The following is an 18,052-nucleotide window of genomic DNA, read 5'->3' on the forward strand; positions in this document are numbered from 1 at the left end:
CTGCTAAATGTGTTAGCAAAATGTTTTGTTGAATGTACTGATTTCCCTGTAGCTCATGTCTACGTGTATTCTGTCCTGTAACTGCTCTGCTTACACCGCCAACAGCTCATTGGCTTTATACCCCCTCACGTTAGCGCAAAGAAGCCCCTTGGAGTTCAAAGGTTAGCATTAAAGAAGGCTATCCTGACATAGAGACAAGAACCCGTTTGCTTGTCTTGACTCCCAACACCCAGTAACTCACTTTCTAGTCTGGTCTTTTAAACATTGGCCCCCAATGCTTTCCCTCCCCCATGATTTTTTTTTTGCTAATTGTCTCTTTTTCTTATAGAATGGGAATTCTAGTTGGAACGAGGAAGGAGATGGAGGGAGAAACCGAGGGGAAGCCTCCAGAGACTTTGCCAAGGTAAACATTGGATCTGAGCCCCGGCTGTTTAGTCTTTACACATTTTGTCAGTGACACACTAACATAGTTCTGCTGGGTTGCCTAACTACATAGACATTTATGGGCTCATTCACAATTTCAAGACGGTTTTTAGATTTTGTTGCTTTCTAGGTTTGTATATTGCACCGCAATTAATTATGTATTCAGTTGATTTGTCTTGTTTTTAAGTAAAAATATTTAAGCATCATTAAAAAGTGAATTAGATTTAATAAATAATAATTAAATATTAAGAAAAAATTAAAAATCAATATAAAATGAATATAAACCCTTGAGCAATTTAATTTCTTTATATTATGATTTTATAACTCAATCAATTAATTAATTAATTTAATTTAACTATTTAAAAGTTATTTTATCTTTAAAAATAGTTTATATAGTTATATATATACAGTGTATATTTGTATTGTCCTGGTTTAAGCTTAATTTAAAGAACTATTTGTTAATTATGAATATAAGATATATTCCCAAATAGGTTTATTATAGGCTTAGATACTGAATAATAAAATGTTTATGTTACTAGTTACGTATTTCATGCAATCATGAAAATTTGTAGTTAGGGTTGTAACAATGCATCAGTATGGATCGATACAAAAATAAATCGCTTTATTGTATTTTTCAGTTTTAAGATACTTTGGATAAGTGTCTGGCAAAGGTAAACTTAAATGAGACTTTAGTAAATAAAGTATCACTGGCGAAGAGAATCAAACTCAAATCATCTTGTGATTCAAATCATATTTACACCCCAACTTTAGGTAAAACGTTGTCAAGCATTACATTTAGATTTTATATATATATATTAAAAGTCTTCCTTCAACTCTAGGCTTACTTGAAAAAATATTAAATGCTAAAATGCTTTGGACTGAAGTCTTTGCTTTATATGTAAAGTGTTTTCTGTAATGATTAACATAATTGATATTTTTCAGCTTTATGAACTGGACAATGACCCAAAACGGAAGGAGTTCCTCGATGACCTTTTTGCTTACATGCAGAAACGAGGTAAGACGGCCATTGACACTGAAGTTCTTTAAAGGGAAAATGCGTAATATCTAACACACCAATGAAATTAGCTAACATTTGCTCAAGCTAAGATGTGAGTTTGGGGCGAGGCTTTCTGTTTGTTGAGTAGATAAAGAGAGCTGTTGAAACTTGTTCGGAAACCGTCATTATTTTCCTAATTCTGTTTGGTGCGGATGTTACGCACGTCCCATTTAACACAATTTTTTAGGGATTGTCCAGCTACCTGCATCTTGAAGTAGCATCTACACAAATAATTTAAATCCACTGTTTGGTGGCGAGCGATTCCATCGGACACCTAAACCTAGCATGGATCCAGCCCCCTTGGCAAAGTGGAATCATATGTCCTCGGTCTCAGATTAGCACACTGACAGAAAGATGTGCCTGACGCCGTCATCCGACTAAGACTAAGCCTTCAGCGGCACAGCTTGACAGGGCTATTAACCCTATAGCATGGGTTTAAACTCAACCAGATGGAGAGCTGTTTGTATTGGTCTGCCATCAAACCCCCAATACCACCTACTAGCGTGTGTAAGTGGGGTTGTCAGCTGAGACTTCATAATGGGCCGGGGGAGGGAGAAAAGTGTGATCTTGCCAAATGTCGATCATGGAGGTCCTCCACCATGATTAATGATGTTTTTTTTGACTGATGGTAGTGTGTGAAATGACTTCTGTATGCACTGATCGAGTCGGGTTTATAATAGAACGGGGCACGTTTAATTTAAAGGTGTTCGCACTGAAATTTCAAGTTCTATTTTAAACAATGTTTTTTAAAACAAGAAGTTGGTTTTGCACATATTACAAGATGTATTTGTGCTTTAACAATTGCAGTCAGGCTTTCCTTGTTTTGTTGATTCTGTTGTCTGGTCTGAGGGACTCTGGTTGTGGATTATTAGTTACTTATAGATTAATATCTCTCATTATCAATCCAACCAGATGGAGGATCAGGGTGATGTGTATGTGTCTGTTTTTGTAACTGTTGCTGCTCTGGACTAGTGTCAGAAATTCACTTTTTTAATAAGCGGGAATTCTTGCCTCTGGATATCATTTTATGTGCATTTTTTAGCTTTATGGGGACTTGTTTTTGGCCATCTAAAGTCTACCTAAAGGGTGGTGTCACTTTGGGAAAACAATCTTGAATCGGTCAATGTAATTGCGGCAGCTCTGTTTTGTTGTAGCTTTGTTTTCGAGTTGCAGCAATAGTTTGAAGCTTTTGTCTTTATATTTGTAGTTATTTCAATTTTTGTTTATTGTAGTCTTCTTTTCTCTCATTTTTTTATGCAGCTAAGCAAGTTGTTTCAATTTATTTTAGTGGTGGGCATAGATTATCTTTTTTTTAATCTAGATTAATCTAGATTAATCTTGGAATTAATCTAGATTAATCTTGGAATTAATCTAGATTAATTTTGGGATTAATCTAGATTAAAATGGCTCATTTGAATTCTGCCGAAGGCATTCAGAATATGTGTGCTACCCAAATAATGACTAAAAGTAAGTCTTTGAGAACGGGTGTCTCAAGCCAGGTGGCGCATTAGACCAGGGGATCATTTCCTGTTTCCAAAATGCATCACAAACTGCTTGAGAAAGCTGTTCTACTATGATAATTGGTGATGAAAATAAATTATGTTCAATAATATGTACTTGTGTTTACTTCCGCATTAGCTAAGGGATGCTTTGCGTTTAGGTGGTACATGAGACTGGAAGAGCTCCTACAGTACATTTACATTTAGTCATTTAGCAGACACTTTTATCTAAAGCAACTTACAAAGAGTTAGGGAGCAACAAGCGATATGTCATACAGGAGCCATAATACATTAGGTGCCGATACAAATTTACTGGTTTCAACTAAAGCTAGACATATACCACATATACCAATTCAGCTAGGTATACATCCGCGCTAAAATATCAGGGTGAAAGTCATCATAGCTTGCGTAGTATAGACCCAGTTCCCAACCCAATTTTGAGAATAGATTAATGGCGACATTTTTTTATCGCGCGATAAGAGTCTCACGTTAACGCCGTTAACGGCCCACCACTAATTTATTTATTATTTATTTCAATCATTTTGGTCCCTCAATTTATTTCAGTTTTAAGTTGTTTATAGTGGATCTGTTAATATTTAGGCTGATATTTGATTTGATTTGATTTCGATTGTTATAAATGTTATTTATTACACTTTAATAACCATAAAATGAAACCTTACAAAGATAGCTATCACACAATAATGCTTTTTAAACATTGTCTAGCTCGCATTTTAGATTTCTTAGCTCTTCTGTCTTGCACAGAACAGAAATGTCAATAACACATTATACAGCATATATAATATGTATCATAATGTTATCAACCAAAGACTGTTGGTGGTCTTTTCCCCCAAAGGTTTCCCAAAAAACTTTAACTTGACACACCCGTAGAATATGTTTATGCTTTGATCCTTCTAACTTTACACACACGCCTATAAAAATTGGCCTCTGCCCCTTGTGTATTGTCCACATCAGAGCCGCCTGAAACTTGATAAGATGGGAGGGGGACAGGAGCTGTGTCTGCAGGGGAGGTTTGTCAGGGATGTTCTGTGTGTGCGTGTCGATTGGAGGGGGGAACATGTTGCTCGGGGCCTGGGGGATCAGATAGAGGGTGGGAGAGGTGGATTAAGGGGCCCCTGTCCCTCTGCTGAAGATTAATGAGACCCTAAAACTCAGGGCCCCACCTTTGATATTAGAAGAATGACAGACAGTAGGAAAGCAAAGACAATGAGGTGACTGGTGAATAACAGTGCGGTGAAAAATGAAGAGGGTGAAAGGGAGGAAGGGGAATGTGTGCATGAGAAAATGATGACAAGATGAGCGCAAAAACAGAAAAGCGTGTCTTTTGCTCTTATAAAAAAATGTACAGGAATGCTTACGACCACACTACTGGGTCTCAAGATGTGGTTCTGTAAAATATGGACAAAGCCCACCGTTGATTTAAATGAACCTAAAAAATGTCAATATTATACCTAAGAGCTTTCATACAGCCGTGCAATCCATAAACTAGTACATTTGTGTCTAAACAGTATGTGGATGCTCTAAATCAATAAAAAATATACACTAGAAAGCAATGTATTAAATGCATAAGGTGTGACGTCCTGGTTGAACTATTGATGAATTTTTAAATTGGCATTGCAATTCTGTTAAATTCCTACGCAATTGCTGGATTTGTAAAGCAGGTCAGCTTTAAAAGTCATGCGAACCATGATGTGTCCGGCGTTTAAATTTATCGCAGACATATGGAACAGCTGCATTGAAATTGCACCTCAGTTTGCCGTAGTCAGCAGGGAGGAGTTTATATGAGTACATGGCCTGTATTGTGCGAGTTCATATGAAGTGTGGCACATCCTGTTTAGAGCATTTGTCTTTCTCACTCCGGAGTTCTTCTCAAGCATGTTTATGACATCCTGGTGGCTTCCCTTCCTTTGGGGTTTGAAGTGGGCAGCTTCTTTCCCACCCGAGCGCGCCTCTGTTGTTTTATGACCACCGACTACAGATTTATCCCAGAAAGCCAGGAAGATCCACCAAAAAACCTCTTTCCTTATCCTTTACATTTTATGTCAATTTGAACTGTCCCCCAGAGGACAGAAGTCTTGCATGTAGCCCGTAATTTGCTTTTATTGTTCTGTGCTGCAGAAACGTGTCTCTCTTAAAGCAGTAAACATGTTTAATGTTTATCAAATGCACTATATCAAACTCAACAGCACATCTCTACCATTAAATCCATTTGAATTATGACCCAAGTGCTTGTTGGATAGATTGATGGATTTGAGTACTCCGAGAAAGAAAGATTGTTTTGCTTGTGGCGAAAGCATAAATTCTATAGACAGTTGTTATCTGTATGTGTGTTGAAACTAATTTTGTACTACATGTCATTTGTTGAAATGGTCCTTCATGATATTAAAGTTAAAACCAATGGTTATTAATAGAGGGAATATTAGCAATATAAAACAAGTGGCTTTATATGTGTATGTTTTCTTTAACCCACCTGAATCAGCTCAGATGGACCAGTGTGGCCAAATGTGCACATATGCAGGAGTGTTGCGGCTTGGAATATTAGGGTCGAAGGAAACATGAATATTTTATACAGAATGGAAAGTGCTTATTACCCAAGTAAAATGAAAAATGACTCTTTGGCTCCCTGTTGGTCATGATTTTATCGTTGTCAGGGGACGTTGTGCATGAGCATTTGGCTGAATCGGTCATAAACTGTAGAGAACGTCCAGGTCCTATTTCATCAATTAAAAGCAAAAAGGAATAATATTTTGCTTTGAGGAAGTATTTGTTATTTTTACAATTAAGCTGATTGCTCCCATTACTTAAATACAGAATAATATTGAAGTGTAACTTCTGCAATTTTCAACCCAATTTGTATCATTTCAGTGTCTGTAGAATATTGCCTCGTATCACCATATTTTAAGATTTCCGCCATAAATCATTTTTATTATTATTATTAGTCACCGTTATGTTTGTTTTTAGGTTTTTCAGATATTTTACCAGTACAAAGTAGGGCTGTCAAATGATTAGGACGTACTCGCATGGGCACGTTTGACACCTAAACCCTAACGTTTAATACACCTAATAACCCACAAACTGAACAATACAATGATTTATTTTATTCTGAGAGAGATCGCTTTGTTTGCTTACTTCAAAGCAGTCGCATGGTAATTATGAAAGCGTGTTGGGGTGCGGACGGTAAAGTGCAGTGTGAGCACAGGCCAGCGGGGGTGTAGGGAGGGGCAACTATCGTGCTTGGGCACAGTTGACAGCAACCGGGCTAAATGTTATGCGAGTCACCCTTCATGGTGCTTATATGTCTGTGTACTTAATTTTGTATTTATAAACATACACATACATGCATATTTAGGAAATATTCACATGTATTTATGTATATTTACCAATAATTTAAAGTATATAAATGTTTATTGATATTTTATATTTTTCTTAAATATTTGCATGTATGTGTATGTTTTTATAAATACTAAATTAGTTTGCACAGACATTTATTATGTTAACACAAACTTTTATTCTGGATAAGATTAATCGTTTAATAGCCCTATTAAAAGTGATTGTAAACTTTGACAAAACAGTATTTTTGCATTTAAAAGTTCCTGAAAAACATCGACTTTGGACATCTGAGGTTTAGGAAGTACAGCGTTGATATGTAACTAAACAATATTTACTTGTTCTGTGTCTAAGCTGGGCAAGAAATGTATGTTTATTTGTCAGCAAAACGCGTTGTCTGGCTTGTGACCAGCTGTCATAAATTCACCAATTGATGCGTTTTACAACCTTTTTTACAAATATTTCCTGTGAAAGATCTGTTTACATGTATTACTAGCCTTGTAACATTACAAAGTTTGCTGAACATCAGTTTAGTTCAAATGAATCATAATTGCTAAAGAAAAGAGCTTTGGGCGTGCACCAGTAAATTAAGGAAATTAAATATCTGTATTGTAATGTTTTATCAAATGTGATAAATCTAAGAGTAGTGGGGAGAAAGAGCATTCATTGCAGTAAAAAGAATCTGCTTAAAATAAAAATGTCTATGCAGACGATCCTAAATATAACCACTTCAACCATTCAGAACTTTGTTGCGGCTTTAAGAGTTTAACAAACACAAGATTTAGCCGCATTACATCATCCAGGGTCTTTTATCAGATGACAGACCGTGCACTTCCTGTATGCCCCCCTCACTTCCTCTTACAGTAAGAATGGCAGTCATTGTTTAGAGCTGTGGGAGGAATTTCCTCACCAGCCTCTGGTGTTCCAGGGTGCCCTGTTGCTTTATTACAGAACTGCAGCCTCTTGATGTGGGCAGCTGTTTCCTCTATATTTAGGCCAGCGCTCAGATTCACTGACCTGTTTTTTGCAAACAAATGGGGAGGGGGAAATTAGATTCTGCGTGTTAACACAATTTTAACCTGTATGCAAATTACTGCTGGGCATAGATTAATTTTTTTAATCTAGATTAATCTAGATTAATTCCAAGATTAATCTAGATTAATCTAGATTAAAATGGCTCATTTGAATTCTGCCGAAGGCATTCAGAATATGTGTGCTACCCAAATAATGACTAAAAGTAAGTCTTTGAGAACGGGTTTCTCAATCCAGGTGGCGCATTAGACCAGGGGCTCATCTCCTGTTTCCAAAATGCATCACAAACTGCTTGAGAAAGCTGTTCTACTATGATAATTGGTGATGAAAATTAAATTATGTTCAATAAGATGAACTTGTGTTTACTTCCGCATTAGCTAAGGGATGATTTGCGTTTAGGTGGTACTTGAGACTGGAAGAGCTCCTACAGTACATTTACATTTAGTCATTTAGCAGACGCTTTTATCCAAAGCGACTTACAAAGAGTGAGGGAGCAACAAGCGATATGTCATACAGGAGCCATAATACATTAGATCTCAATACAAAGTTACTGGTTTCAACTAAAGCTAGACCACTACCTGTTGAGAGAAAGTGTTTTTTTTAAACCAATTCCGCATTGCACAAGGTGCAAACAACCTTAGTCTTGTCGATGTTTCTATTGGGAAGCTTCTTAAAAAAATTGATATTCCCTGAAGCAAACCCGGCGGCTTCATAGCTGCATCCATGTTAGCACGTCACGTTTGATGCGGTAATTTCACAGTAACGTTATGTTGTGTTCAGACCAAACGCGAATGGCGTGTCAAGCGCGAGTGATTTATATGTTAATGCAAAGAGCCAATAGACCTACTTGCTGCGCGAATCGCGCGAATGAAGCCCTGGTCAGGCGAGTTGAAAAATCTCGTTCTCGCCCCGTACAGTACAGTTAAGCTGGTATACATCCGCGCTAAAATATCAAGGTGAAAGTCATCATAGCTTGCGTAGTATAGACCAGCTCCCAACCCAACTTTGAGAATAGATTAACGGCGACATTTTTTTTATCGCGCGATAAGAGTCTCACTGCGTTAACAGCGTTAAAGCCGTTAACTGCCCACCACTAATGCAAATATACATTATTTTTCTTATTTCTCTATTTTTAATAGAGACACAAACTCATGTCATCACAATCTAAACATCAATGACCAAACATGACTGCATTGTATTAGTTTTTATAAAAGTTGATCTGCCTCTTGAACTAATAAGATGTGTCAAAGCAGTAGCCTAAGCCTCTAATGCCAGTAATGTGTCCACCCAATTCTGGAAGTGAATGCAGAACTACAGCCTTTAGTCTTCATGCATTTGTTATGTACTCGTCTTGATTTCTTTACTACCCAGCTTCCTAATTCCTTTTTGCACATTCATTTTGCAATCTTTAGTTTAACTTTCAGATTCGAGTTCGTACCACAACAAACCGTATGCTTTTATTTTATTAGCCTCAACCGACTCGAGACGCTTCTCGAGATTGCAGACAACACGATACCAATTAGAAGTGCATTGCTTTACATTAAGCCGTAGCATGGCCCACATCAATCAATAATGAACCCTCTTTAGCGGGAAAAGGCTTTAAATGACTTTTCCACCCTTTGAGTTTCAGCCAAATTGGTTTTACAGTCATGGAGCGTGTCACAAGGTCATACTCGGAGTGCCGCAACTCCTCGCTGCTTCCTGTGGACCTGTACCTGAATCTCCATTTTGGTGACCCTGCCCTAACCTTGCGCTTGAATCCGAGCGTCGATTGTTTGATAAATGAGTAATGTCATTCCCAGCATTAAATAACTGCTTTTCAAAGCGAGACCTTGCTCACGTCTCTCCAGGGGGTGCTGGACCTTGTTGTGGAGGCCTGGGTTTCTAAATTACAACGGGTTGTCTCGGTAAATGACAACTTTATGGTCGTAACCTCTTAAACTCTTGCTGTAAAGCTAAAGTAGAACGAATCCTTAGATGTATATTGAGTATAGCTCTACCTTGGAACATAGTTGCTGTTGTACATTGGTGGCTTATAGATTGAAATGTATAGGACACCCAAAAATTGTTTATTCACCCTCAAGTCATTCCAAACCTGTATGACTTGCCTGCCTCTGCACAAAACACAAAGAAGATATTATTTAGAATGAAAGTAACCAAACAACATTTCCCCCCCTGAAAAAGTCATAAACAGGTTTGTGAGTGAGTAAATGTGAGTGAATAAATAAAGAATAAACTGTGGTTCCCATCTGTACGTGTAAATCCATGAAAATGAAGGGGCCAAGTTATAGGATAATCCTAACCTCATGTCACAGGACTATTTACCCCCCACATGCACGCACACATAGATCTACACACATACACAATAATTGGTTTCATTCCAGCATAGGCCCGGTGTGGTGTGTGTCGGGGGGTAGGATTTGAGCAGGGAATTATGGGGGCTCAAAGCCCTTCCCCTGCTGTTCGATACAAACTGTTGCAACTGCGCTAATAGACAACTGGCGCGGGTGGTTTTAGTGGCCACAATCCCTCTAAATGAGCTCCATCTCACTGGCCTATCAACACAGACTCTCATAGCTACCCGCATATTAAAAACTCGCTCAATCCTTGTTCTGCTGGGGGGGCGAAACTGAGGCACTGCACTTTTAATTCATTAGAATGACTGGAATTGCCTGTAGCTACTATCATAATCACTGTAGTGTTATGCAGATGAAACGGGTTTGTTTCACATGATCTGTCATGTCTTTTCCAGGTACACCTGTGAATCGGATCCCTATCATGGCCAAACAGGTGCTGGATCTGTACATGCTGTATAAGCTGGTGACTGAGAAGGGAGGTCTGGTTGAAGTGATCAACAAGAAGATCTGGAGGGAGATCACCAAAGGCCTGAATTTACCCACCTCCATCACCAGCGCCGCTTTCACGCTTCGCACACAGTAAGTGCTTTACACATCTCCAGTAGTTTTTGAACATCTAAAACTGAATATCGAGGAATACATTCTTGATTTATACAGTATATTGACGGTATCCACCTATAGGTTATTAGATTATTGAGAAACTGTTGTTAGTTAAACTCTAAAAGTCTCTGTTTCTCAAGTGATATTTTACTGCGTCTTAGGTATATGAAGTATCTGTATCCATATGAATGCGAGAAGAAGGGTCTGAGCTCCCCCGGAGAGCTTCAGGCAGCCATCGACAGTAACCGCAGAGAGGGCCGTCGTCCCGGCTACAGCAACAGCCTGTACCGCTTTTCTCCTTCTCCCAGTGCCTCAGGACCTCACCTGCTCTCCCCTCCCAAAATGCACCTGCCCGCCACCGGTCACAATGGACTTCAGGCAACCCCCAGTCCATCCCTGAAGAAAGCCACAGGTGTGTAATGATGTCACACAGTTACAATGTACCATGAGGTTAATTGGATATTAAAAAAGTGGGATTGCAAAAAAACATACTTGAATAATAATATTATAGTAATACTTAAATAACGCTTAATTTCTGCTTAAATGCCTGCTTAACACCATGAAAGATATTTGGAAAAATGTCGGTAACTAAACCGATATCTTCCTCTATGTTTAGCAGAAATTAACAGGTTTGGAACAATCCGAGGGCGTGAAATGTTAACAGAATTTTCCTTTAATGTAAACATTTGATGTTTTTGCACCCCCTTAGTGGTGAGACAATCTTTAACCTCCTTCAGACTTTGACTAAAATATATTGTCTTTGTACTATACTGTATACGGCTGCTTCAAATGGACAAAATACATTTAATTAAATCTTTTCACATGACACCTGCGCATAATATCAGTGTGATGTGGAATAGAGGTGAATAGAAGCAGACAGGAAATGGCTGCAGGAAATGGAATACGTTTCCTGGCCTTGAGAGGCTGATTGGGGAAACTTAGGAGTGTGAAAGCCATTAAGAGGCTGTGTTTTCCTGAGAGGCCCTGCAGGCTGCCCCTCAGAGGTCTCTGGAAAGTAATTGCATACACTAATCTGTAATACAGCGAACTGTGTTTGACACATTCACCGGACTGTTGAAAAGTTTTCCGATACAAAGCACAACCATTTAGATAAGGTCACATAAAATCTTATTGATTCTGTTTACATTCCTAATACATTGTCCTGGTGTTATTGTGGGTGGTTTATCAGTGTGTGTTATTCTTATGGATTCCTTGTGTTCCTGATCTTTCATCAAAATGTAATAACTTGTCCCACTTCGGAAACGGCGTTCCTTTGAGAACAAAATGTGAGGACAAAAAAGATATAGTCAAAGGAAGAGGGTGTTGCCTGGGAAAGCAGCTTAACCTTGGATATGGGCATACAATTAATTACAAATGATAGCCATTAAGGATTTCTAGTGGATCTAATTCAGTACAAACTCAGTTTTTACAGTTGTCGCTGAAATGCTAAGAGTTGCTGATACGCTGGTACGATTTTACATTTAGACTACTTTATAATATACACATGATTAAAGCAGTGGAATTAAATTAAATGTATTTTTTAAAGCTGCAATTCGTAACTTGCCTCTGTATCGCCATCTCTGTTTAAATATAAAATTGCAAGGTACTTTATTTTACCTTAACTCATGTAAAGTCAAACTTGCCTATGATCGCTGTTCTTCCAAAACCTCGGATGTTCAAATTCGCTGTTTTTCAGAGAATGGAAAAACTGTACCCTTTATATTAATACATACTTTGAATTGACCAATGGTTATCGACTTTGAACACATTTTATTGGTTAGATATTTGCAAAAACCCGTGACAAACATAAAGGGTGAATAATAACAATGATTTATCCCAAAAAAAGATAAAATATGGAGATATGAGCTTTCAGAAGGACATCAGAGATCTCCAGATTCTGGTTATTTTTCTCAAAAAAGTTACAGATTGCTGCTTTAAATTATAGTAGTATTAAACCAAGTTTGTAAAATAATATATTCATGCTCACATTTAAACCAATAAGCAACATTCACAATCAGCTCAAAACAAGCCTGCATCGAGACGACTTTGAAAACTGGGAAAAAAATTATTCACCATGACTTTTTCAACGGACTGGGATCCTATCGGCACCCTTGTTTTGATATTTATGATTCAACCATATTGTGGGGTTTGACCAACAATGCCATATTCCTTAATGAATATTTAGAGGCCGAATATGACTGTCTAAATCTAAATGTCTTTTACTTGCTACCTCTCACCAGTTCCAGAGGACGGCCCAGCCTCCATGTTGCCGGGGCGACTGCCCCTGGCACTGGCTCTGGGTCATCAGCAGCAGCTGGCACGTGCTGCCACCCTTGAGCAACTGAGGGAGAGACTGGAGACCGGCATGGGTGTCGGGGCGTTGACCCCTGGAGCAGCTGCGGTGGAAGGACCCGAGAGAAAGATGGCGCGTCTGGCGGAGGAGCAGCAGAGGCTACTCCAGCATGCTTTCCAACAAAACCTGCTAGCCATGGCGTCGCAGGTGAACCCCGCTAATATGCGGATGAACAACGCCAACACGCGCCGTAAGTGCGGTGAACTGAGAAATGGGGCTGAGAAATGCAGGGGAAATCGTAACGTGGATTGACTTTGGTTGAATTTTGTTTTCAGAGGAGAAGCAAGACCTGTCTCTCAGCATTTCTTCGAACGGCTCGGCGAGCATTACTGTGTCTGTGGAGGTCAATGGGATTATTTACTCAGGTGTGTATTTGTGCACGTTGGCAAGTATTTCCCGAGACACTTAACCCCGGGGACATTATCCCTCCAACTGCCGCAGATGTAATAACTTGAAGGGGAGACTTTTTTCTACTTTTCCACAAATGTAATATAATTTAGAGGGGTCCACATAATGTGTCCTATGAAGTTTCAGCTCAAAAAACATCACAGATCTTTTAACATACCATGCTCTAGATGCCCAGTTGTGCATGTGAGGAGAAACGCGCTGTTTTGGTGCGTGTCTCTTGAAGTGCAAATGAGTTTTTATCTTAGTTTTCGAAAATAACACTAGTCCTTGTTGGTCCGGTCACGACCACTTTCGTTTTCTCACAGGCTTGCAGGCTCAGTTAAAAAGGGTAACTGGTTTGTCATTTTTCACGTTTTCTGAGTTGGCAGATGCACCAGAGACACGATTTTAGCAAGTAAACCATTTGAAAAAAAAAAAAGTAAACCATGTTTCAGTATTGAGCCATTTGTAGTAAAATGCATGTTACATAACACTATATATTCATTTATGTCATTTCTTTGTACTCTACAGGATCCTTATACGCCCAAAAATCATCTGCAGGCATCCCCGCCCCTGTCGCAGCCATGTCCACAGGCCACACCTCCACCCTCAGCCCCGGCATCCCATCATCCTCCTCTTCCTCAAGGGGTCCCGACTCTGTGGAGCAGGCCACAGGCGGGTCACCCTAAACCAAATCCCCCCTTCCAAACACCAGTCAGTCCCACCCAACTTCAGTCTCCAGAGCGGACGTCAACCAGTTTAAGCCGCTCTGCCCTCTAGAGGCGGCTAAGAAAATTAGCTGCCTCTCGCACAAATCCAGGATGGAAGGGCCACACACGCTCACAAACTCATCAGTCGTTTAACCTCGACACGGACCTCGCCTGCTCTTTTCTACGTTTTCTCAGGACTCCGGGTTTTAGAGATGTTCGATTCAACGAAATACCTCAGCTGTCTTAATCCTAGTGCCGTCGCAAGTGCACAGGCTCCGGGTTTCATGCCTTCTCAGACCCGTGGTCATATACTAGCAAATACCTGCAAGGCAATCGTGGCGTGATCGAATCTACTTCTGCCAAAGTCACAGTGTGAGGGTGTGGTTGACGTATTTTTTTTTGCTGTCTACTAATTCTCTTATTTAACGTTTGCTGAATTTACCTCCTCTGCAGTGAATTGAAAAGACTCAGGATCGGTTACTATATAATACTGCTGTGTTCTTCCTGTCTATTTTGATGGACTTAAATTACAGGCGACAATCTACCATAAGAGTCAGTTTGGTAAACAAAAAAAGGGGTCACTTTCTTTCTCTTATTTTAAAAAATGTATTTACTTGATTTTATTGTTTTCTATTTCCGTTTTTAGTTTCTAGATACAGAAATATTCATATGATTTGAAAGAGTTTTGAGTTTGAAAGTGCATTTACGCAGCTCAGAGATTTTGTTGTTGTTATTATTTAGACAGATTTGAGTTGAAAGGTTTTTCTCTACCTCAGACACAAGTCAATGTATGGTTGCAAAGAAACCACGTGAACGGCCACGCTCGGCATCACACAAGTCAATCATTTCTGTGCGTTGGACGATCATGTACAGGCTCGTGAAAAAGAGCCCGGTTTATTGTACAATTCTTTCTCATACGAGTATATTAAACCTACTTAAAACCAGGTCACGGAAAAGCAGGATAGCATTCAAATCGAAGAAGGATTGAATGTTTTTTCTTTTGTATTTTTAATCGTTAAACTTCAAACCTCACGTATCTTTCCATATTGGAAAGGAAGTTTCTCAGGAATTTTTTCTTTATCAATTTTAACTACAGAACCAAGAGTCTCGCATCTGAAAGAAAAAACACTACGTAAGTCGATCAGTGTGGGACTGAAATAGCTACCTCAGTCAGGATTTACCTTAGATGTAGTTTCAACTTCCTGCAGTACATCACACAAATTACCTCAGATAAATACTGTTGTCGCTAATGCAAAAAAATTCTCAGGAAAGATTAGCAAAATACCTCATAAATGTAAAGAGTAGAAGACAGAACAATATTAATACAGACGTGTGAAATGAGACTTACGGTATCTCATATTCATGAAGTATTGATCAACTGTCTTCCAGTACACTTCCAACAGATCTGGAGCAATCCGCACTAGTTGGCCGGTCGTGAAATATTCACGTACTTGACCGATTTAGTCTTGTCGACAATTTGCTTTACATTTTGTTGGTCCTAATCCTGCGTTTACTTGACTCTGGGACCTGCTGGGATACAGACACCTGTAGTTTCTTCTGTATTCTTAATTCCTCAGATAACTGCATAGCTAAAAACCAAAGACCGTGTGTTTGTTATCCACGTTGATGACCTCACTGTATAGACACATGCAACTTTACACAATGAAATTAAAGTCTGATCTGATGCAACATTTCCTGTCTCATGTGTGCTTTCTATATAGATGATTCTGATCCTTTTTAGGTAAACTGTCCCTTTAATGCATTGACCTTCATGTCAAACCTGTAGGACGTTCTTCTGCAGAACACAAAAGATATATTGAAGAATGTTGGTAACAAACATTCGGGGGGAATATGATGCGAGACACCAAGAGGCAACTTTTCACCAAGTTTCAATCTTTTCTAAATCTGATTTCATAGATCTGGTTCGGTGATGCACATTAACGTAATCGCTATTATTTCTTGAAAGCATATATTTGTCGGCTTATAACATTCCGCATGACTTCCCATAAACTGACAACATTTTTTTGATCATGTGCATTAGTCACAATGGATGTGACGGATGCTGTTTTCTGTGGCGGGGATGTGATTGTTTTACCGACGTCCTTTTAAAAATGACAGCGTTGGACATATGGAACGGTTGCCTGTGACCTATCACAAGTGTCTGTCCCCATCTCTGATGTGTCCCGAGCTGGACCACCCCTCTCAGCTCGACTCGTGAGTCTGTGAAGAGGATTACAGCCTCCAATATAACCGAAAGACCGATGTGAAAGAGAAAATCTGTGGAATTAAAATCATTTGCTTAGACCCAAGGAATAGTTTTGGTATTAACCTACTTTACGGTTGACTCTTCGAGGCTCATCTTAAAACATTTTAATAAAACAAGCATTCAAAATTAGAACATTCGACAGCATGCAATGTATGAAGCTCGCTGGAGATAAGTGATGTAACTTTATATCAGAGCTGTTCCTCAGTCATGATGTCTAGTGAGGAAGAGCAGAATTCCTGGGGTCTGTGTGTCAGTCTGTCCTGCTGTTCGCCTGTAAGGGTGTGATCGAGGGAATCATGGTCCTGCTTTTTCTCTGGCTGCTTGTGCACGTGCTCTTCACACAACAACTTGAAGATATGACAAAGCAAACCTCCAGCTTTTTCTATATGCATCCAGTATTGTCACATTTTCACCCTTTATTGAAAAAAACATTTTTAAGATGTATTCAAATGTTTGTACGTGTGTTGCATACTTGTGTGTAGAATTTAAACTGAAACTCAACCCAGCTTTGGAAGAATTTAAGAAGGAATGGCAAAAAAAATTAAACACATTATACGGGTCCTTGCGGGGACATCTGACATAATTTTGGTAACACTTTAAATTAAGGTACCATTTAAAAAGCATTTATAAATGTGTTCATTAATGATAAATAAGTCATTTACACATGCATTATGAAGCAGCATGAATAAAAAGAGGGATTCCAATGAAATACCTGCCAAATAGTGAGCCATTTCTAACTTGCATGTTATAAATGCTTAATAAATGTATTTATTAATTATGTATTTGACTCGGTTGCAGATTCATTATTAACTTGATGTTGTTTGCAATATATGCTGCCAGACTGGACACTGTAGGGTATGTTGTTTAACGTGTACCTGCTCGTTATTTGGCAGGTATTTCGATAGAATCCTACTTTTTATTCATAGTTATCATTGCTATATAATGCATTATTAAATTACTTATTAATCATTAATAAACACATTTATAAAGGCTTCTTAATGTAGTGTTACCAAAATTTTGAACAAATGTCAAGTTTTCCTCAAAAAAAAGCATGGCTTTACATAAGTCGCTTTGGATAAAGCGTCTGCCAAATGTATAAATACATAAAACCCTTTAAATACAAGCAACTAAAATGCTTGTTCTGTTAAACAATCTCTGGGTTGCCTGGTTTTGGATTTCTTTACCTTATATTTAGACTGATACTTTAAGGTAAGATATTTTAGGTAAAATAATTGTGTTGTGTTGACTTGATTTATTTAAGTAAATTGAACACACTTCAAATACTATTTTGATCTACTTGATTAAAACACGTTAATTGTAAACATTTAGTTAAACCAACGCATAACTGTTTTAAGTCCGTTTAACACAATGCAATTGTGTTAAAACAAATGAATTGTTTAAATAAAGTGAACAGTATCGAAAAATATTTTTTTGTGTAACTTAATTCAATTATGGACATTATTTGGACACAGCTGCTTAAGTCTACTCCGTTCAGTTTAGTTCATCATACATCAAGTAATTGAGTAGAGATAACATATTTCTGTTATGTGAAGCCACTGTCCATAATAGTTATTTAAAGAACATTCTTTTCAGTGTATATTATAAAGGACAGTTTACGTAAACTTCACTAGTACAATCATACTTATAAATGTAGGCTACTATTTTAATACTACTTGGGAGTAAATTGGCTCACTTTTAGAAGACTTCATTTTAATTATGCCAATTACATTTTATTCCATTTATTGGTAAATTGTACATAAACAGTTATCATCTGCAGTGACAGTTACAGATAAGCATGCTATCCTAACCATCCTGTCTTCAGTCCACTTGCAGGTCCTGCTGAGCGTTGGCTTGGTGCTCTTGTGTTTGACTCTAATCCTGGGCTGTGTCCTTTGTTGGCACAGGACCAGACACAAAACACCGGCTGTTAAAAAGGATGTGACCTCACCTGATTCTGCGGATCACATGACCGTAGAATTCAGCCCCTCCCCTTCTTCTGGGACCACACTAACCAAACTGCAGT

At 38.5% G+C, this 18,052-nt stretch overlaps 1 protein-coding gene across 2 annotated transcripts in view; it reads left to right on the plus strand.

The window, feature by feature from the left end:
- The window catches only part of arid3b (AT rich interactive domain 3B (BRIGHT-like)), a 29,999-nt gene extending 14,545 nt beyond the window's left edge, over positions 1 to 15,454 (plus strand). For both annotated transcript variants that reach the window (XM_056740572.1, XM_056740573.1), the window contains exons 3-9: positions 329 to 403; positions 1,366 to 1,438; positions 10,109 to 10,292; positions 10,475 to 10,725; positions 12,554 to 12,856; positions 12,942 to 13,031; positions 13,585 to 15,454. In XM_056740572.1, the coding sequence (XP_056596550.1) occupies positions 329 to 403; positions 1,366 to 1,438; positions 10,109 to 10,292; positions 10,475 to 10,725; positions 12,554 to 12,856; positions 12,942 to 13,031; positions 13,585 to 13,742 (1,134 nt within the window). In that variant the 3' untranslated portion in view covers positions 13,743 to 15,454. The remainder of the gene's footprint in view (positions 1 to 328; positions 404 to 1,365; positions 1,439 to 10,108; positions 10,293 to 10,474; positions 10,726 to 12,553; positions 12,857 to 12,941; positions 13,032 to 13,584) is intronic.
- Positions 15,455 to 18,052: the final 2,598 nt, after the last annotated feature.

Source organism: Triplophysa dalaica, chromosome 24 (genome assembly GCF_015846415.1).
Source record: "Triplophysa dalaica isolate WHDGS20190420 chromosome 24, ASM1584641v1, whole genome shotgun sequence".
NCBI classification, from domain to species: domain Eukaryota; kingdom Metazoa; phylum Chordata; class Actinopteri; order Cypriniformes; family Nemacheilidae; genus Triplophysa; species Triplophysa dalaica.